This window comes from Rutidosis leptorrhynchoides, chromosome 1 (assembly GCF_046630445.1).
Source record: "Rutidosis leptorrhynchoides isolate AG116_Rl617_1_P2 chromosome 1, CSIRO_AGI_Rlap_v1, whole genome shotgun sequence".
NCBI classification, from domain to species: Eukaryota; Viridiplantae; Streptophyta; class Magnoliopsida; order Asterales; family Asteraceae; genus Rutidosis; species Rutidosis leptorrhynchoides.
In genome coordinates this window covers 11,364,022-11,386,506 of record NC_092333.1, presented here as the reverse complement: position 1 = coordinate 11,386,506, position 22,485 = coordinate 11,364,022, and the positions used below count along the sequence as shown (strand labels likewise).

At 33.8% G+C, this 22,485-nt stretch overlaps 1 protein-coding gene across 1 annotated transcript; it reads left to right on the top strand.

Annotated features, from left to right (window-relative positions):
- The first annotated feature begins 8,900 nt into the window (after window positions 1–8,900).
- Window positions 8,901–22,485, top strand: LOC139856525 (switch 2-like). The gene is made up of 8 exons (XM_071845480.1): window positions 8,901–9,329; window positions 18,015–18,121; window positions 18,710–19,637; window positions 20,204–20,451; window positions 20,546–20,672; window positions 21,537–21,812; window positions 21,890–22,187; window positions 22,319–22,485. The coding sequence occupies exons 1-8, from the start codon at window positions 8,901–8,903 to the stop codon at window positions 22,336–22,338; spliced, it is 2,433 nt and encodes an 810-aa protein (XP_071701581.1). The 3' UTR covers window positions 22,339–22,485.

The following is a 22,485-nucleotide window of genomic DNA, read 5'->3' as shown; positions in this document are numbered from 1 at the left end:
TTCCCTTTATTATAAAATCTCACTACACTATACCAAGTGTAGTCACCGAAACGAAGTATTGTGCAACCGTTGAATACTGGTCGTCCAGTCCGGTTGGGGTTGTCAGGCCCGATAGATCTATCAACAGGATTCGCGTTTACAATACCACATGTAAATAGTAGTTACCAAGCTACAGGGAAGTATGTCAGTGGTACAACTCAACGTAGAATATATTTTTTTATCACTTGTGTCCATAACGTAAATCATAAAATGCATGTATTCTCATCCTGAAATATTTAGAGTTTAAAAGTGGGACTATATACTCACTTTTGCCTTGAAGGTATTTAACTCGACTTGGTCTCCGATAGATATCACGAACCTAACCATATATATATAATATATCAACATATTTTCTTTTCAAGTAATCGTTATATATATATATATATATATATATATATATATATATATATATATACTTATAATACTTTTAATATTTTCTTAGTCCGTAGTTAGCAGTCCGATGTTAGTGGTCCACAATTAGTTGCTCAATAAAATAAATAAAGACCCCATCGTATTCGTATTGATCAGAATTAATCTCGACCCATGGTACCATGTTGTCAAATGACGTGTTGCGTACATAAAGTACCGTGTTGTCAAATGACGTGTTGCGTACAATCATGAGGTCTTATGATTAATCTTCTCGTGTTGTTTACGGGTGGTCCTGAAATATATAAAATCAAATCATAAGTAATTATATATAAAATATCATATTAATTAGAAAAGATATGATTAATTTACTTTATCTCCAAATATTTTCGTAGCTAAACTAGCTTCGGATACCCAATCTTGTTTTAGTCGTAGTTTCTTCATTACAACTCCGTTTTTGTTGGTTCAACTTGCCACTTCCTTGGATTGAGTCAAATTTTAAGAATATGAACTGAAAATACCTTAGTTTGTATTCGAAATCACAAGTTATAGGTCAAACTTTGGTAAAACTTATGAAAGTGATCATTTTCCATCATAAAAACAACATTTAATGATCATTTTTCTAAAAATACTTACACTTTGAGTTAAACCATGAAATTTTTATGTGTTAACATATTCATAAGAAATATCATTTTTCCAGAACATGAACTTCCAATTCAAAGTTCAAGATAGTTTTTAATTATCCAACCCAAAACAGCCCCCGGTTGCACTCCGACGACGTAGATTCAGTTTTTAAGGTGTTCTTTGTAAAACCAAGTTATATCTTGTTAAGTTAGCATATCATTATGATATATTACAGGTCTTGAAGTGTTTTAAAAGTTAAGTTAGAAGGATCTATTTAGTTTGCAAATAAGTTTGAAATCATTCAAACTATGTTCTTGTTGTTAAAATTTTACAACATAAAATGAGATAGCTATATAATTATGAATCGAACAAGATTATGAACAAGGTTACTATCTCAAGTTACTTGGAAAAAGTTACTGTAAGAGATAAGAAAAAATATTGGAATCAAAGAGTGGTGGAGTTAGATCAAAAGGTTGGAAGTATACTTCTTCAAATGGGTGGTTATTTTGATATGTTCTTGAAAGAGTTTTCTTATGGTGTTTAAGGCTTGTAATTGAAGCTAAATGATGGGAAAATGCTTGGAGATGATCAAGTATGAAGTTAGGAGTATTTTGAGAGAGAAATGAGGGTGTAGGTATGAGAAAATGGAGTAAAGAAATGGTGTTCATTCATAAAAATGTTTTTAGTTTATAAAGAAAGAAAAGGATTCCTAATTTTGTTTTCTTACTAATAATTCATGCTACTTGACAAATCCTAGTTACCTCATATCTAGGGCAGTAATAATGTTGATTAGGATGTTGATTTGATGTGTATATACCAATAGTAAATACATATAGAAGCTGGGTATGATACGGGTACATATACCCTAGATATACGTATAGAAATCTTGAGGAAACGAAATGAGAATTCAAATATAGCTATCTTTTGTGAACATACTTATATTGTTTTATGTATTTAAGTCCTTAAAAAGTGATTAAATACATTATATATACGATACATGTATAAGCATTATAGGTTATAAGTATATATATCAAAGAATGTTACTTATAGTTATCGTTTTGAAAACTTAAGTTAGTAGTTTCAAAATATACTTATAACTCATTGTCATTAGTACACAATGAGATGTTAAACAATCCTTAGATCATGTTAAATATATATAAATACATATATATACACAAACGTATAATTATCGTATGTTATATAGTTCGTGATATCATCGGTCAAATTGGACTGTCAAACGTTGTGTAAAACTCTTTTCAAAAACATAAGTCTCAACAATTTGGATTGCTTATCATGTTGGTAAGGTTTAATTTATGTAAATATTAATCTCATAAGTATAAAACGATTGGAAAAATCCGGGTCGTTACAAAAAACATCACCCGTCATGGGTTCAATATATCTTATAATTGAATATGTTTCATATTCAACATATATTCTCATCCTCCTTTGAGAACCCATTTTAGTGTATTGTGGTGGTGCGATAGGAACATAAACCGCACAACTAAATGTTCTAAGATGGAAAATATTTGGCTCTTGACCAAAATTAAGTTGGTAATGGAGAATTTTTATGACTTGCACTTGGTTTAATGCGAATTAATATCGCATCATGTAAATTTACATGTCCCCATATAAATATTGCGAGTTTTGTACTCATTACCAATTGTCTAGTTATTAGCTGCAAGTGTTTATCTATTGATTCAGCTAAACCAATTTTGTGTATGCACATGAGCAACTGGATGTTCAACAACAATCCCTGTAGACATATAATAATCATTAAATGCTTGAGATGTTAACTCACCAGCATTATCAAGTCTCATCCTTTTAATGATGTAATCAGAATAATGTGTTCTTAATTTAATAATTTGTGCAAGAAACTTTGCAAATGCCATATTACGGCTTGATAACACACAAACATGAGACCATCCGATAGATGCGTCTATTAGAACCATGAAATATCAAAATGGTCCACATGATGGATGAATTGGTCCATATATGTAACCTTGAATTCTTTCAAGAAACATTGGTGATTCTTTCTCAATATTCTTTTCATTAATCACCATATGTGCTTTTCATTAATCACCATATGTGCTTTTTCATTAATCACTATATGCGTTTTTCATCATATATCATTTTCACCATATGCGTTTTTAATCATATGCGCTGCGCTTTTCATCATATGCACTTTTCATCATATGCGCTTTTAATCATATGCACTGTGCTTTTAATCATATGCGCTTTTTATCATATGCGCTTTTGGTACATTTATATATGTATAATGTAAACCAGGACTAAGCCTTGGTAGTTTTTCAACCACATGATTCTTGTCGGTGATGCATAAATATTTCTCATTTTCTGTTATCATTTACTGATAATCATATCCATTATGGTATATAATAGAGAAACTTAATCAATTTCTCTTTGATTTTGAGAGAAAACAAATCATTATTTATCAGAAAATTTGTACCATTTGGTAACATGAATTTTGCCTTTCTTTTTATCAAGTTCGCAGGACCTGATATAGTATTAATAATTCTTTTAGTTGATTTCAAATTAATGAAATATTTCTTAGATTTGATTATAGTGTGTGTTACCACTATCTGCAATACATAGGTCTCTACCATTTAATTGATGCTGTATTTCAGCAAGATCATACTAAAACTTCAAATAAGATAAGCAAATAATGAGTAATATTTTAGCAAAATAATCAAATTAATTTACCTGCAACCAAGTTACAATCTGAAGTACATAAAAGATAACACTTAATAAACATATATATATTATGTATCAGTAAGAATGGTGACCCTAGTGATTACATTTGATCACTTATTTAAGATACAAATTTTACTGTGCAAGTAGGTGAAATAGTAATGAAATATATTATCTAAATTTACTGTACATTTATCACTAGATCTAAATTCATTTGGATTCATGTGAAAATTGGCATCCACCTTCTTTGACTTTAGTATCATAACAAGTTGAATTATTAGTATACATCTCTATATTTATTTTATGAGACATGAATGAAGGTCTTTTGAGAGAATTCACAAATAAAGTATTACTTCCCATTAGAAAAGCCTTTTGTTGAAATTTATGAATTTTTTTTAATAAAAATAAAAACCTTTTCCTATTTTCCATACTTTTTTCCAACTTCACTAGCAAAATATGAAATCTAGTGTCTGGGTCACAAATTGCTTTAGAACTATGTTTGCCCAGTTATCATCTATAGAATATAGTCCATGTTGTAAAAAGACTTGAGCAAAGTCAAAGGTCAAATTATAATTAGTAATATATAATACATATGCCCACTAATCTTGTGATATTCGAATCTCAACAAAAATGTAACTTTATATAACATGGTTGGTGAGCCTACCAAGGAAGACCTCAAACAAATACTACAAACTTAAATAATTCATTTCAAGAAACAACTTTTACCTACTTTCCAAAACATGTGAAGATGCTCCATGCTCTTTAATATTGTTCCAAAATAATAGTTTATTGAAAACGATAATTAATAATTAATTGTTGTAAGAATTATAAAAATGAATTAGTAACATGGACTTTAATCTATTTTTATTTATAAAAGCAAAAACATATTAATTCAAATTGGAATTTGAGTTTAGTAGAAATACGATGATTAAAATAATAAACATATTATGCATAAATAATAAATTTAAGGGATAAACATTAGTATACATGAAATAAATAATGATTATTTGCATAAGTAATCATAAATAAATGTTAGATAACATAAATATAAATGTTAGTGAAGTTAATTACAGAAATATAATTCAGGCGGTATAACCGACCATATATAACTTAAATAACATAAATATAAATGTTAGTGAAGTTAATAAAAGTTAGATTACAGAAATATAATTCAGGCGGTATAACCGACCATATATAACTTAAATAACATACATATAAATGTTAGTGAAGTTAATAAAACTTAGATTACATAAATATAATTCAGGCGGTTTAACCGACCATATATAACATAAATATAAGTTTTACTATGATAATAATATTTATCTTACTAATAAATAATAGAATATATCGTTAAAGAATTTCTTACCTTGATTAGTAACTTGTGCTTGCTTAGATAAACCTTGATTATACGGAGCACTTCGTGCTGATAACGTGTTATAATTTAGTAGGCTTATAACTACCTTTAGTGGCCTATTAACTACTTAAATATGTAACAATATATAAGAATAAAGAGAGAAAAAATATTGATATTGATATTTCAAGAGAAATGGTACACAATTAAATGGCTACCATACATGCATATTTATAGTATAAAATATTACTATGCAAGCTATACAAAGTTGACTAAAATTTATCATCCATATGACTTTTTGTACTCATATTATAACAAAAAAAATAAAAAAAAAAATAAAGAGTATGCATTAACGGATAACCAACCTTCTAAAACTACCCTTAACTAGAACATACAAGAATCTTGTAAACCACAATTAAAGAAAATTAAGTAAACGGATAAGTTTTTTCCTGTTCAAGTTACCCGGGAATGCGAGTACAATCAAAATATCAATCAATTATATTGATCTAAAATAATACCCCCCATATAGGGATGGCAAAAATACCCGTACTCGATGGGTAAACCCGAAACCCGATATTATTGGTCCGGGTTTGATTCGGGTATACGGGTTTAGGGTCGGGTATGGGTATAGGTTTACTTTTTTTCGCGGATTCGGGTTCGGGTTTGGTTTTAAATAAAAACTCATATACCTGACCCGTATGCCCGACCCATATACCCAATTAGTTTATTCAATATATTACATTGAAAGTTACAAACAAATACCAACCTGGACTTATATCCTACTAGCCCACTTCATAAGGCCCACCAAAATGGACAAGAAAAACATTAATTCATACATTACATCCGAGTACAGACATGTAACTGAGATTAATCCTTGGATGCTACTATGAACAAGCTGCACAATAAGATTCTTTAACATTTAATTCTTTAACATTTTAATCTCAGTTAGTAATGTAGTTTGTAAATTCTTTAACATTTAATTTAATTTGATTTGAATTAAATGGTTACCCGATTATTCGTGGGAAAATCCGTTACCTGACGGTTAATTAGTTAATGGTTTGGGAGTGGGTTTCTTAATCGGGTTTGAGTTTGGTATTGCATATACCCGACCAAACCCGACCCGATGCCATCCCTACCCCCATAGCATATAGACTATGATAGTCAACCATTTGACTCGTGTTCTTTTCTTTCTTAGTCAGTTGTATCTAATAATATAAATGAAATTTAATTGTTCGATTAAGAGGATTAAGTATCATTTTGAACCATAAATGCTACAGAAGTACCTACATCACATCTTATATCATTTATTTGCAGCATTTCTCATTTTTACAATAAATACACATTTAAATTTTTGATCCATGTAAATTAATCACATAAATTAATACACAAATTGTCAGATTGTACACTAATCAGACTCCGTTAATTGAAATGATAGCTTATTCAGCTCATAAGCTCATATTTATTAGCTAATAAATCACCACGCAGATAAATAAATAAATAAATAAGAACAACTTTTTTAGCTCAAAAAATTATCGAACCTAACTAGTACACTACAATATACTAGTAAAAAGGAGAAACTGATACATACGTGTTGACTGTTGAAAGTCAAAATCAACACTTGTTGAGTTGAAATGCGGAACCAAAAAAACTGTTGTTGAGAAGGGAAGAGGGTCTAAGGTCTACGATATTCATCTTGGGAGGATTCAACAAGCACTTAGTGAATTTGGATTGAACGGTGATTCAACGATTGCAAGAAGAAGCCGCTGGTGATTTTCGTGTGCCTTTGACTGAAGAGTTCGTGGTTATTTGTTGTGCACGTCATGTGATATTGTGATTTCATATGTCAAAACCTCCAAAAAAAAAAAATTTTAAACGGACAATTTTAGTATCGAATCCTCTTATTTTCAACTCAAACACCCGTTATCAGTGGCGGAACTTGGATGAATGTTTTGGGGGAGCAAAATTACATAGGTGTAAAGTTTATATATAGTACATTTAAACGATAAATATATAATGTTTAGTCTTTTAATTTAGCTATAAACTAACTAATTATTAAAACATGCGACTACATTATCAGATAAAAAGATGTACTGTAACGAATATGGAGTATTAATATAGAGTCTTAAGACATGAAACAAAATTCAAATATATAGATATAGATAATTATATACTCAGTAGTACCTACTCCTATAAAGATAATAATCTAAAGACCTATACAAAGGTAACTTATACCCACTATGATGAGAAAAAAAGTCAGTGATTCAAATATACTTTTTATTAGTTATTTAGTAGTCATCATGTGGTAAAAAATGAAGACACGTATAGAAAACCTTTTTCTTTCTCCATCCTCTTCCTCTATTAGTTTCTATGTTTTCTTCTTCAAAACAACATCTTGATGGTGAGACCATCATGTGTTATATACGGTTGTAACATGTACTTTAAAATTTGTAAATGTCAATTTGATGATTTCATTCTCTTTCCACTAAAACGACTAATTATTAAATAAAATTCAATTCAATTCAATTTAATATATATAAAAAAGTATACTTATTACATACTTTTTTCTTCGTGTATGAGTACTTTTGACTTACATATCGTAAAAAAAGATATGTTTCATGAATATATTTTTATTTCATTCTTTTTCTTGAGAAGATGAATAAATAGTTAAACGATTGCGAAATTTAAATGTTAAATCTTTTAATTCTTATTTCTTATTTGAGTTTCCATACCCCTGCACATCAATTCATTTTTTTATTTAAGTTAAGTCCACATTATGTTGAATGATCGATTGTGATTACTTCGAATATTATTTCGGGTATTAGCTTTTCATCTTTCACTTTTTCTAGATATCTTATTTTTTCTAGATATCTTATGTGTATATGTTTATTAGTAATACTAAAACTCTAACTCTTGCTATTTGTAATTATGTTTCAATTTGAATTTAATGGTGTTTGTATAATATTCTTAATCATATTTTTTGTTATGAATTTTTAAAATTTTAATATGCCAAATGTTAGTGATATGTACTTTGTGAATTGATTATACTCACATTTTCCTGGCATCATTTTTTCGAAATTTTTTTTAATCACATGTGATTAGATTTGACATGCAGTAAATCACATGTGATTCTGCATGCCAATCACATGTGATTGTAAAACTCAATCACATGTGATTCTGCATGTCAAATCCAATCACATGTGATTGAAAAAAGAAATTTTTAGTAAAATGACGAATTTCAATAAGTTTGTGCTAAAACCTTTAAACACCAAGTTTTTGATCAAAACTTGATCAAATCACCGAATTAAAGTCTGAAATTTTGAAGATATGATCACGAAACGCTAACAAATTTGAATTTTTTTCAATCACATGTGATTGAATTTGACATGCAGAATCACATGTGATTGTATTTTACAATCACATGTGATTGAGTTTTACAATCACATGTGATTGAATTTGAGATGCAAAATTTAAAAAAAAAAAAATTAAAATTTTTTCAAAATTTTTTTATATAAATTGAAAAAAAAAAAAATTTTAAAAAAAATTTAATTTTTTTTTCCAATCAAATGTGATTGTCGCGCGTTGGATTTCAAGGCGATTTACTTAAAAATAATAATAATATAATAATAATAATATAATAATAATAATAATAATAATAATAATAATAATATAATAATAATAATATACTACGTACAAGTTTTTTTAAACTTTTCTGATGTGACACGTGGAAAACTGTTTTCTTGGCCCAAATTTAACAAGCCTTCTTTCAATCGAAAGTTTGAAACAAGAGTGTATTTTCGTTTCTTCAATATATTTGATGTCGCTTAACAGCTTCAAAGAGATCCTGAAACCCTGTTCCTCCCAAACCCAATCACAATTACTTTCGCAATCTTCAAATTCAATACCAACAACTATAATCAAGAACCCTAGAAAACCCCCCAAATCATCACTCTCTCAACAACTCTTACGCCTCCAAGATTCTTACAATGATTATACTAAAAGTAATAATCTTATAATTCCTAATAAACAATTCAACCAAAGACCTTCTTGCCCAGATGCTAGATTTCAAGATAAAGATCAAATCTTTGAACAAGAAAAGGATGAAAAAGTAGAAAATGGGTTTGGGATTGAAAGAGGTAATAATAATAAGTGTTTGTTGGATATCGTCACACCTCAAGTTTTTGATCCTACTGGACCTTATGAACCGTTACTGCTTTCAGAATCTGGTGACAACCCACTTGTACAGGTCAATTATACATCTCAGAGTTTTTTTCTTTTAATTATATTCTTTTTGTAAGACAGTGTTGTAGTTTATGTCAAGATAGTGTAAGTGATTGGATATGGGTAGACCTGGCAAAATGGACCCAAAGTCTTGAAAATGGGTCCATGGGGTTTACTTGAAGACCCAAATGGTCCAAATACATAATATAACAAATATCTTAAAGACCCAAATGGGTCAATCACATAATACAAAAATTACTTGAAAACCCAAATGGGTCCAAATGGTTCACTTCAAAAGATTTGTTTTTCGGCGGGCGTTTTCAGCGTGCGTTTTCGGGGCGCTTTTTCGGCGCGCGATTTCGGCCCGCGATTTCGGCACGCGTTTTTGGCGCCCGTTTTTCGTTGCCCGTTTTCGGCGCCCGTTTTCGGCGCTCGATTTCGGCGCGCGATTTCAGCGCGCGTTTTCGGCGCGCAATTTCGGGCCCGTTTTCGGCGCGCGAGTTCGGCGCGCGATTTCGGCTCGTGTTTTCGGCGCGCAATTTCGGCGCACATTTTTGGGGCCCGATTTCGGGGCCCGTTTTCGGCGGCCGTTTTGGGCGCGCTTTTTCAGCACGCGATTTCGGGGCTCGTTTTCGGTGCGCTTTTTCGGCGCACGTTTTCGTCGCGCGTTTTCGTCGCCCGTTTTCGGCGCGCTTTTTCGGCAGCCGTTTTCGGCGCTCGAATTCGGCGGGCGTTTTCGGCGCGCGTTTTCATTGCGCGTTTTCGGCGCGCGTTTTCATTGCACATTTTCGGCGCGCGATTTCGGCGCGCCTTTTAGGCGCCCGTTTTAGGCGGCCGTTTTCGGCGCGCGATTTCGGGGCCCGTTTTCAGCGCGCGTTTTCGTTGCCTGTTTTTCGTCGCCCGTTTTCGGCGGGCTTTTTCGGCGGCCGTTTTCGTCGCTGCGCGTTTTTCGGCGCGCGTTTTCGGCGCGCGTTTTCGTTGCGCGTGTTTACCCATAACCATCATTCATATACCCATAGCCATCATTCATACCCAAATAATCACTATTGTTCATGCCCGTGTACCCGTTATCATCATTCATGCCCAAATAACCATTATCCAAACCTACGTGACTTGAGTCTCCCATCAATTGTTGATCATAATTCGCGATTTTTTACATCTAGTAGTCACACAATGCATCATACTCCGCCATCTAGCTTAATCACACCACAAACAAACAAACGTTTTTCGAATACAAGCAAATATAAACAAAAAGTAACTTTTGAAAGAATGAAATTCTTACAAAAGGATCGAACAACTAAAAGTTTAAACCGACTACCCAACTTAGCTAACCGCTCCCCGGTTGCGGCGCCAAGAAAGTGTTGATGTGTGCGTGACAATACATCTTTTACCCTCTAAATTTATACAAGATTCAAATATTACAAATAAGCACACACAACTAACGAGCACTTAGAACCCGGTCATTATAGTACTTTATTGTAAGTATTCGTTTCAAGTTCGTCCCAAGAGAGCGGTATGAGTTGAGTAATTGAAACTACTAGTTGTCATAGGGTTTGTTTGATTGGGGGGGTTTTGTGAGAGATTTCAACTAACAAATAAATTTGCAATAAACAAACTAAAACTTAACAAGTAACAAGTAATGAAGAAATGAGAGTAAATCAATATGATAGAGAGTGTTCACTTATCTAATCCTCTTTATGCTTAGATGGCCCTTGTTTTCCTCGAATTGTTATCACTTAAGTTGTTTGAACTATTAAATATTCTTAATCTAATTTTACCTTGCAAATTCACATAAGCTTAGTAACACAAGATCAAGCAATGTATGAGTTGATTATTGAGATTATGCCCGGGTTAAAATCACTTAAAACCCTTTAACCATCAAAGTCACCTAAAATAGTCAAACACCACTATGATGAACAAAGGTCAATTGAAAACCAACTTAGACTAGAAACACAATCACTTGAAATTCCTATTCTAGTTGTCTAGATCACCAAAGGTGTTGAAGCACAAATTGATTCACTTCTCAAATCACTTAGAGAGCTACTCAACCTATGTAATCAAAGTAAAACCAATAACAAACATAGAAATGGACCTCATGGCTAACTCAATATCACTAGCTCATGTATTTTCATTCAAAACAACCTTCATTCAACAGATTAAGGGCACATCTCATGCATTAAAGATTCATAGATAAGCAAACACAGGAGATTTAGCTACTCATAGCAAAGATTACACTAGAAATAATCATGAAAGCGTCAATAAACATCATCTTGGGTGATTACAAGCCAAGATTCAAATATAAATGATGATAAACAAAGATTACAACTAATTATTGCAAAGTGAGTAAAGTAAAGTGGAGATTACAACCCAAAATGGAGAAGAAACACTAAAATGGAGAATGGATGATGTAGATCTGGCATCTAGATTCACTAATCTTTGACTTGAAACATGAAATTAGGCTTTGATCTTGATGGAATCATGATTGGAACCCTTTTAGGGCTCCAAAACGGCCTAAGGAACCAACTCTCCAACTCAAAAACCCCAAATTTGCTTTTATAGGTCAGCTGAATTTTCTGGCTGAATCAGCACCAGGAGCGACGCTTTTGAAACAGGAGCGGCGCTTTTGATCCTGTAGGAGCGACGCTTTTGGCATAGGAGCGACGCTTTTGATCCTATAGGAGCGGCGCTTTTGGCATAGGAGCGACGCTTTTGGCTACTGATCATTTTTTAACAAACGTTTTAGCACATAGGAGCGCCGCTTTTGACCTTAGGAGCGGTGCTTTTGATCCCGGAACTTCATTTTCACTCCAAAACTTCACTTGGTTCATTTCTTTGACCCAAGGGTTGATTCCTTAGCATAAATATGAACTTTTAGACCACTTTTGTCCCGAAACGACTAAATACCACAAACCGCTCACTAATCATCACAACCCATATCGAAATGCCACGAAAGTAGGGAGATATTGCGAAGATAAATATGTATATTTTGAGCAATATCAAATCCCCCACACTTGAACATTGCTTGTCCTCAAGCAATATAAGATCAAGCACTCTAAACTCAACCATCAATACCCAACTAGTAGTCTTAAACTCAAATGCAATAAAGATCAAACCAAACTTGCATTTGAAATAAATATGGCCAAAATGCAAAGTATTACCTTAAAGCACTTGCCATTCTTCAAATCATCACTTGAACTTGAGACTTGGGCAAACTCTTCAATCAACAATAAAAAATGATCTTCAATCTTCTCAAACTCAAAATTTCAAGCAATAACATCATCAACTTTAAACAGTCTCTTCAACTAGCACATCTTCAAGTCTTCAATCCACAAATACCAACACAATCACACTTCAAGCCTAAGTCTACCCAAATCAACCATTCCCCGGTCAAAGTCAACTCCATCTTCTAAGAGGTCATCAAACACCGATCATCAAGCATAAGATTTTTACAATAACAACTTTGACCTCCTTGACCTTGACCAAATATGTAGGGTTCACGGGATAGCCATAAACTCATCAAACTAATCAATCACAATCTAGCACAAACCTACTCAAACAAACTCGAAGTGTACCCAAAATATGTAAAATGCACCCAAAATGAATAAGGGCCATGAATATCGTACACATCACCACTAATCATGAAATACATCGTGTAAAGAATACGCTTCCAAAAAGAATGCTCACCTCATCAACCCGCAATGGCTATCCCTCTTCCACCTCCATGCCCCCAAAACACCTATTTTCGTTAATTTTAATAATGATCATCAATTCCAAATATATGCCGTCAATTCCAATTGATAATCGTCAATTCCAATTATAGGGTTAAGGTGGGTGTGCCAAAGGTAAGGGACTGGGTACCCCACCTTTATTTGGTTACCCGGGCACGGGGTAACCGGCACTCATCAAGCTTTCTATCACAACTCTATGGTTTCTCTCATAGTAGGGCGAAAGCATTGACGGAGGTTCGTGGAATTAGGGCCCCACGTGGCTAAATAAGAGAGTCCGCCAATTCTAAATTTTTGAAGCACTAGGAAGACTTTAACTTCCTTTCAAATAATCGAGCTTGACTTGGGAGACTTTACTCCCAAGCTTGTAACAAACATAACTTGGAAGACTTTACTTCCAAGTTTGGAAGATTTTACTTCCAAATTGAGATGATGCTTATCTACTTCCCACATAACAAGCTTTTATGCTTATTTTAAGAAAAGGTAAGAAGTAGGCACTACCTTTCCGTTAGTTGAAAGATCAACGGGGTGCCATAACTTTTGGCTATGGGTTGTGTTGTCTAGCAACACTAGCACGAAGCCATTGCTCTTCATCAAGAAGATAGCACACGTTGAAGCTCGGTGGCTCCTCTTCCCACGGTATGATACATCGGTTGAAACATCGTGAAATGATGAGACAACCAATGTCAATATAAAATGATGTGGATTAGGAAGTATCCCACACCAAGTAATGCGACATTCGGGAGACTTGACTCCCTTTCATGGATGGACTTGAGTCATCCGGAAGTGTTAAAGCATAAAGCTTTAAACACTTGATTTTGGTGCACATGCACGAAAGACTTTAACTTTCAAGCATAAGTTGATTTTTCTCAAAAATTTCATCATTTTAAGCACAAATCATTTTCAAAGTGAAAGACTTTACTTTAACGTGGCATTGTAATTACAAACACAAAAGGAAGACTTTACTTCCTTAAATTTGAAGCACAAGGAAAAGACTTTACTTTTCCTCAAAAAGGGTGGAGTTGATTCACCCTAAAAGGAAAGTTATGGCTTTATTTGACCAAAATTTTTCAACAATTCAACAAAACACTTAGGAAAATTTTAAAATTAGGTCATAATTTTGTTTAAGAATAAGTCCACGAGAATTTATCTCTCCCCCCACACTTGAGATCACGTAATGCCCTCATTACATGAATCGAAATAGCTTATAAATTCGAGAGGACAAATGAAAAGTGGAAGAGAAATAGAGATACCCGAGAACAAAGGCCATTTCCACAAGTGATTATCGAATTGCATGAAGTTATCTTATCAAAACCGCATTGCCAAACTTCTTTCTTGATTTTGATTAACGAGTCTTTGTCTTGACTCATCCCCGCCTTCTTAACATTCCTTATCGGGGTGGTTCTCCCCCACACTTTATCGGACGACATGTGAAATCGGTGGAAAAAGTTCCACGAATCAAGAGAGTGAGCCAATCATTAACCCGTAGGGTGGTGTATAAGAAGAGAATAATCTTCTTTATTTGCATGAAGAAGATTGAACCAACCCAAGAGTCAACACTTGACTTTCTTCCAAACACGGTTTTGACCACGAGGTTCGCTTTCTTAATCGGCTCACACAAACACGAATCATCAACCCCGGGTTGCAAAACCTCCTTAAAATAATCTATACCATACCCGAGAGGGTTGTTATACACTTTGAAAGTTTTGGGTATGATATTCTCAACTTCATCTCCTTCATCATCATCATCTTCACTATCATCATCACTATCATACTTGCCATCACCAAGTGGATTATCATGGATTGTAAAAACGTTGGGTGTTGGCAAAGTTTCACTCACTTCATCATCTTCCTCATCACTCTCACTAACTTCTTCCTTATACTCCTTACCATCATCTTCACCTTCATCATTATCCTTATCACAAACATCTTCATCACTAACATCTTCACCAACCCCGAGTGGATTATCTTAGACTTTAAAAGCACTGGGCGTTGGTAAAGTTTCAACCAATTCTTCATCTTCCTCATCACTTTCACTCTCATCTTCATCATTGGTTATCAAAGGTTCGGGTACTTGTGCAATCTCTACTACGTCGGTCTTGGCATAAAAGCTTACATCATCATAAAAGACCCAATTTCTTGACCAATTAGTAGAGACTACGGGTGAGGTGGGTGTTGAAATGGTAGTGGATACAAAATCTTCAACTAAATGGAGCATGGAACTCACGGTTTTCCCTAAGATTTGAATTGAAGATTGTTGAATTTCTATCATTTCTCTCAAATCTATTCACTCTTGAATTAAAGCCTCCATACGGTTAAGGTGGGTTCTCACAACGGTTGAGAATAACTCTAGTAAATTCGGATCGATCTCCTCTTGTTGTTAATTTTGGAATTGAAATTGAGAAGAATCCAATGTCGAGTCATCTCCCTCATAACAATAGTCCATTGGTTGACTCATAAAGTCAAAATTGGAAATAGGACCATTATTACAAGGTTGATCAATGGGGGCGAAATCATTCATGTACCAATCATCAAAACTCCCGTCTCGATAACAACCATCATAAGCACCCCAATAACCATCCGGCTCACCATTAGCTTGACCCAAATCCATATAACCGTTATCATTCATACCCATGTAACCATCATTCATATACCCATAGCCATCATTCATACCCAAATAATCACTATTGTTCATGCCCGTGTACCCGTTATCATCATTCATGCCCAAATAACCATTATCCAAACCTACGTGACTTGAGTCTTCCATCAATTGTTGATCATAATTCGCGATTTTTGACATCAAGTAGTCACACAATGCATCATACTCCGCCATCTAGCTTAATCACACCACAAACAAACAAACGTTTTTCGAATACAAGCAAATATAAACAAAAAGTAACTTTTGAAAGAATGAAATTCTTACAAAAGGATCGAACAACTAAAAGTTTAAACCAACTACCCAACTTAGCTAACCGCTCCCCGGCAGCGGCGCCAAGAAAGTGTTGATGCGTGCGTGAGAATACATCTTTTACCCTCTAAATTTATACAAGATTCAAATATTACAAATAAGCACACACAACTAACGAGCACTTAGAACCCGGTCATTATAGTACTTTATTGTAAGTATTCGTTTCAAGTTCGTCCCAAGAGAGCGGTATGAGTTGAGTAATTGAAACTACTAGTTGTCCTAGGGTTTGTTTGATTGGGGGGTTTTTGCGGGAGATTTCAACTAACAAATAAATTTGCAATAAACAAACTAAAACTTAACAAGTAACAAGTAATCAAGAAATGAGAAGTAATCAATATGATGAAGAGTTAGCTAAGTTGGGTAATTGGTTTAAACGCGCGTTTTCGGCGCGCGTTTTCTATGCGCGTTTTCATTGCGCGTTTTCGGCCCGCGATTTCGGCGCGCGTTTTCATTGCGCGTTTTCGGCGCGCGTTTTCATTGCACATTTTCGGCGCGCGTTTTGGGCGGCCGTTTTAGGCGGTCGTTTTTGGCGCGCGTTTTCGGGATTAAATGGAATTATTGCAACCCCAAGAATAATCTTAACATATGAAAAAATTTACAGGGAAAATAATATTAACATGTAGTAGAAATTTTAACAATGAGAATTTATTATTTTATTATCTTCATAAAATTTTGATTTTTATTTGGGAGGGAGAAAAGATTACAGACCCCATTATGGTCAAATTTTATATTTTATGTTATCTTTCTTGGCAATTTTTTTTGTATAACAACTAATACTTCGTATAATTTTAGTCAGTTTTCATTCAACGCTTAATAATCGAATTATAAGTTGCAATGATCACTCTAGGGGGGTGTTTGGGGTTGCGATTAGAAGTTGATTATTTGATTATCACGTTTACAAATCGTAGATAATCAAATAATAGTGTTTGTCATAATACATGTAAAAATCAATTAATTACGTTTTTGAATGCCTAAAACGCAAAATTTGAAAAGCAAGGAGGGACTTGCTGCATGGAAACAGCGTTTTTGAGTTTTGCTTCTCTCAATCTTTTTTCCCTTATTACCCCCTTAAAATATATTTTAATAGAATATCTTTTAGTTAAAAAAACACAACATTGAGTGGCAGAGGATTAGTACGTGGTGAACGGGGATGTACATGTCATGTGACATATTTTATTTATAAATTTTTTAGGAGTGTTCAAGTTTTGTTTTTTTTATACTTAGGTGGTGTTTGTTTTTCTGCCTGTATACCTTATTATGTCTTATATCTTCGAGCTCGCGTTTTTACTGCTTTCAAATATTATTTACACACAATTTAACTTATACTCGTTACTACGTATTTGATTTTAATAATAGATTATTATATAATTCATAAGAAAGTTTATTATCTAATAGATTTAATTATTTGATTATATTTAAAAAGGGTGCCCCTTTTGGTAATTTGACATCTTAAGTTACAAATAATCTGATTTTTCCAAACACTCAAATAACTGATTATTTGATTATTACGTTATCAAACAATATAATTAAATCCAAACACTTTTAATCTAAATCACGTTTTTATATCGCTGATTATTTGATTATAATTATTCAAAACGCATAATCAATTTTTAAAACGCAAATCCAAACACTCCCCAGATACACATCCAAACACTCCTTCAATTTCCGTCCATGGTCGCTGGTGCTACAGACATCCAAACACTCCCTAGATACACATCCAAACACTCCTTCAATTTCCGTCCATGGTCGCTGGTGCTACAGACAGTGATGTGCGAGCACCAATCAATCCATTTTCACTTGTTGTCTAGTTTGATGAAAACTATGGGATCATATCTTTTTACAGAGTTGAATGAATCTGAAAATGGGGCGAAGTCAATTATTAGTAAAATGACCGGATCGTCTTCGTTGTATAACAGATATTTGATTGCAATTTGGATTGGGTTTGTTCGTTTAGTTAATTTGGCATGTTAACTGGATCGGCTAGATGATTCCTTATCCAATAATTTACTCATTTCAGGTACCAGCCTCCATAAACTGCAGGCTTTTAGAACATCAAAGAGAAGGAGTGAAGTTTTTATACAACTTGTACAAAAAGAACTCTGGAGGTATTCTTGGAGATGACATGTAAGTGGTTCTTAATTAAGCTTAAATACATAAATATGTCATTGGTTTTAATGATTTCATAATAAATATATGTGTGGAAACTACATACGTGTACTTCGATTTTACATGATCAAGATTACACTACCAATGTGCATTTTGCAATACCATTCAGTTGATGAAATGGACATGCCTGATAAATACTCCGTATATTATCTATGGATCCATTTTGATTGAGAAAGTAACTCTCGAATTTGAGTTATGCAATCATAAAAATTGGAAATTCAGTGTATATCCTATTTATTTTTCCATCTTCATTCTTGAAAAGATAATTTTGATCGAAAGACGTACTCCGTATATAACACACCCAACATAGTTATACTATCCAAATTAGTATGATACTTTTATAGATAACTTTTGAGACTTGATTCATGTAATAAAAAGTTTACATAAACTACTAACATTGACGTGGATAGTCGCCTTTTTGTTACAAAGTCTATTGCTATTGCTCTGCATTTTTTATACTAATTCGCAACTTCAATGGTTTGTTCTGATTTATTTTAATTGATGCAAATGTTAGTCTTTATTTATTTTTATTTACCCACTGATCAGGGGATTAGGGAAGACTATTCAATCAATTGCATTCCTTTCTGCTGTATATGGAAAAGATGGAGAATATGGTGACTCAACAAATCCAAAAGAGAGTGAAATCAATAAGAAAGGTCCCGTGCTAATAATTTGCCCGTCTTCCGTTATTCAAAATTGGGAATCAGAATTCTCAAAATGGGCAACATTTCACGTTGCTATATACCATGGCACTAATCGCGATATAATATTCGAAAAAATTGAATCACATGGAGTCGAAATACTTATAACCAGTTTTGATACTTACAGAATTCACGAGAACATTTTATCAGAAGTGAATTGGGAGATTGCGATCATTGACGAAGCACACCGGCTTAAAAATGAAAAATCAAAACTTTATGAAGCTTGTCTAGCCATTAAAACTAGAAAACGTTACGGTCTAACGGGAACCGTAATGCAAAACAAAATTATGGAGCTTTTTAACCTTTTTGATTGGGTTGTACCTGGTGGGCTAGGCACCCGTGAACATTTTCGCGATTATTATGACGAGGCGTTAAAGCATGGGCAACGATCAAGCGCACCCGAAAAGTTTGTTCAGATTGCTCAAAAGAGGAAACAACATTTGGTGTCGGTTTTGCATAAGTATTTACTCAGACGAACAAAAGAGGAAACAATTGGACATTTAATGATGGGCAAGGAAGATAATGTTGTATTTTGTGCAATGAGTGAAGTGCAAAAACGCGTTTATAGGAGGATGCTAGAATTACCTGATATTCAGTGTCTTATTAATAAGGATCTACCGTGTAGCTGCGGGAGCCCGTTAAAGCAAGTCGAATGTTGTAAAAGAACGGTTCCAAACGGTGTTATTTGGCCGTATCTTCATAAGGATAATCCTGATGGTTGTGACTCGTGCCCTTTTTGTCTTGTTCTTCCTTGCCTCACCAAGCTCCAACAGGTTACCTTTATTTTGTTAATTATATAGTTTTTTGGGTAGTTTCAATGAATTTGCATTCATGAAAGCATAAGATAAGGGGCATGCCAGAAACAAAGTATTAGATCATGTGATTTTAATCTTAAGCTGGGTCAACTTGGGTTATCTTTTGTTGCTTATAGGTCAAATGGATACAATTAATTTCATTGCATAGTTCATATAAGAATATAGTACAAAACTAAGGACATACCAGTACTAATGGTGATAATTAAAGTCAGATTGTAAAATGGGTCAATTTGAGTTAATTTTATTTGCTAACGGCTCAAATGGGTTTCTTTTTTTTTTTCTCTTTTTTTTTAATGAAAAGTAGCTAAAAGGGATAGTTGACAGGGTTAAAAGTTTCCCATAACATTATAGTGTGTTTACAGTCTCTTGTTTGGATCATTATTTCAATTATAACTAGTTATTATGATCAAATTTAAATAGTTGCAAGAATAAGTAGTGACGGGTCCATCTGACCGGTTTATACGTTTTGGACCCACCCGAACTTCCCAATACTATAATCTAACCGTTTGGTTTGTGCTGTACAGATAAGCAATCATTTGGAGCTCATAAAACCTAATCCCAGAGATGACTCAGATAAACAGAAAAAAGACAAGGTTTTTGCGTCAGCTGTGTTTGGTAGTGATATCGATTTGGTGGGTGGGTATATCCAAAATGAGAGTTTTATGGGCCTAAGTGATGTTCAACATTGTGGAAAGATGAGAGCTTTGGAAAATTTGATGTCATCCTGGATTTTACACTCGGATAAGATCCTTCTATTTAGTTACTCTGTCAGGTAATTTCATTTTTTGTTTTAATTGTAACAAGTACATTGTACAAATATATATTTTTTATATATAATGATATAGGAGTGATTACCACATTTGTAGGATGCTGGATATTTTGGAGAAGTTTCTTATTCGGAAAGGATATAGTTTTTCAAGGCTGGATGGATCTACCCCGACTGGAATGCGTCAATCTCTTGTTGATGACTTCAATTCAAGTCCAAGCAAACAGGTGATTATCATGAGTGCACTCATACACGTTCCATATAGGTGGCAAAAAGGGTGGGTTGGGTACAACAACAACAACAATACCCAATCCCGCGCCTGCGAGGTATGGGGGAGGTAAGGTGTAGACAATCCTTCCTCTTTTGGCTTGACCTTATAGGTATGGTGGGTTGGGTAACTGGTAAAAATGGGTTCTTGTCAAAACAACAGGAGGGTACTTATATTGGCTTGACCTTATAACTCTTTTGGACATTAAAATTTAGTCTTTTTTTGTCTGTTAATAGTTGACATGTCAAATACTAATACAAAAATATCTTTTTTATCATTATACATTTCTTGAATAATAATGTTTTATGCATAAAAAATGCACTTGGGGTGAATTAATAGACCCGTTTCTTCTTTTCTAGCTTTACCCATTAGTAATAACTAGATTATTAGGATTATATGATTATATAAAAATTACCTCACTTTCACTTAGAAATGTCAATAAGATGTTTTATACGATGATGTTTAGTTAATTTCCTAGGGCGGAGAAGTTTAATGTTAATGGGTTAAACTCGATTAGCATTATATGTTTTCACATCTTTATGTAATTACTGTTACTGTATACAATATTACTTGACTTATAACAAAAGAAAAAGCAAATAAAAAAAAAAACCCCTAGAATTAAATAATAATAATAATAATAATAATAATAATAATAATAGTGGATGATGACGTCACGTGCGAAAGTTACTGTTCACTATTTTGTGTTGTAGTATAAGGGATAATATTCGTAAGAAAATGGGTCGAAACTACCATCTCTTACAGTTCAGTTCCTTTTATCAGCATTCAGTAAATGGAGATCCAACATAAAAGTTCTCATTTTTAGGTTTTTCTGATATCGACCCGTGCTGGTGGGCTTGGACTGAATCTAGTCAGTGCCAATCGTGTTGTTATATTCGATCCAAATTGGAACCCTGCTCATGACTTGCAGGCGCAGGATCGTTCATTTCGTTTTGGACAGAAACGTCATGTTGTGGTTTTTCGTCTTTTAGCAGCAGGTTCTCTAGAAGAACTTGTCTACTCACGACAAGTTTACAAACAGCAGCTCTCGAATATTGCTGTTTCTGGAAAACTGGAAAAACGTTATTTTGAAGGTGTTCAGGTATAGCAACTCACACACACATGTTACACATACTTATTTATAGGAAACCTTGTAATCAATTCACCAATTTCATTCAGGATTGTAAGGAGTTTCAAGGCGAGCTTTTTGGAATCAGTAATTTGTTCCGTGATTTGTCTGACAAGCTTTTCACAAGCGAGATCATTCATAAGCAAGGAACAGAACATGAACCCGAGCATGATCGTAAACATGAAGATGAAGAAGAACGTGTTTGTAGTGATAAACCAAGTTTGTCTGATTTTGGGATGTGTTTTCTACCTTCACAGGCAAGGGACACGTTTTCTTTACAATCTGAAAGCGGTGATTTGTTGGATAAAGAGACCGATAAAAGAACTCCATTAGTCAACGAAGAGTTGGGTAAGTTTTTGGTTGGGCCGTTAGAGGAATTAGCCCGAATTGACATATTCATAAATAAATGGGTCAAATTTGCCACCTTTCGTATTAAGTTCATATGTTTTTTTGTAGTTAACCGAAGATTTATTTTTCAGGCATCGTTTATGCTCATTGAAACGAAGATATTATCAGTCATGGGCCTCGATGTGATATGAATCAAGAGGTGTGTACATCTGCCCAAATTCATGCATGCTTGCCTCACGTGCCAAAAAAGAAGAAACCGGCCACGGTTAGTAAAAATGGAAATGTCTCATTGAGAGCT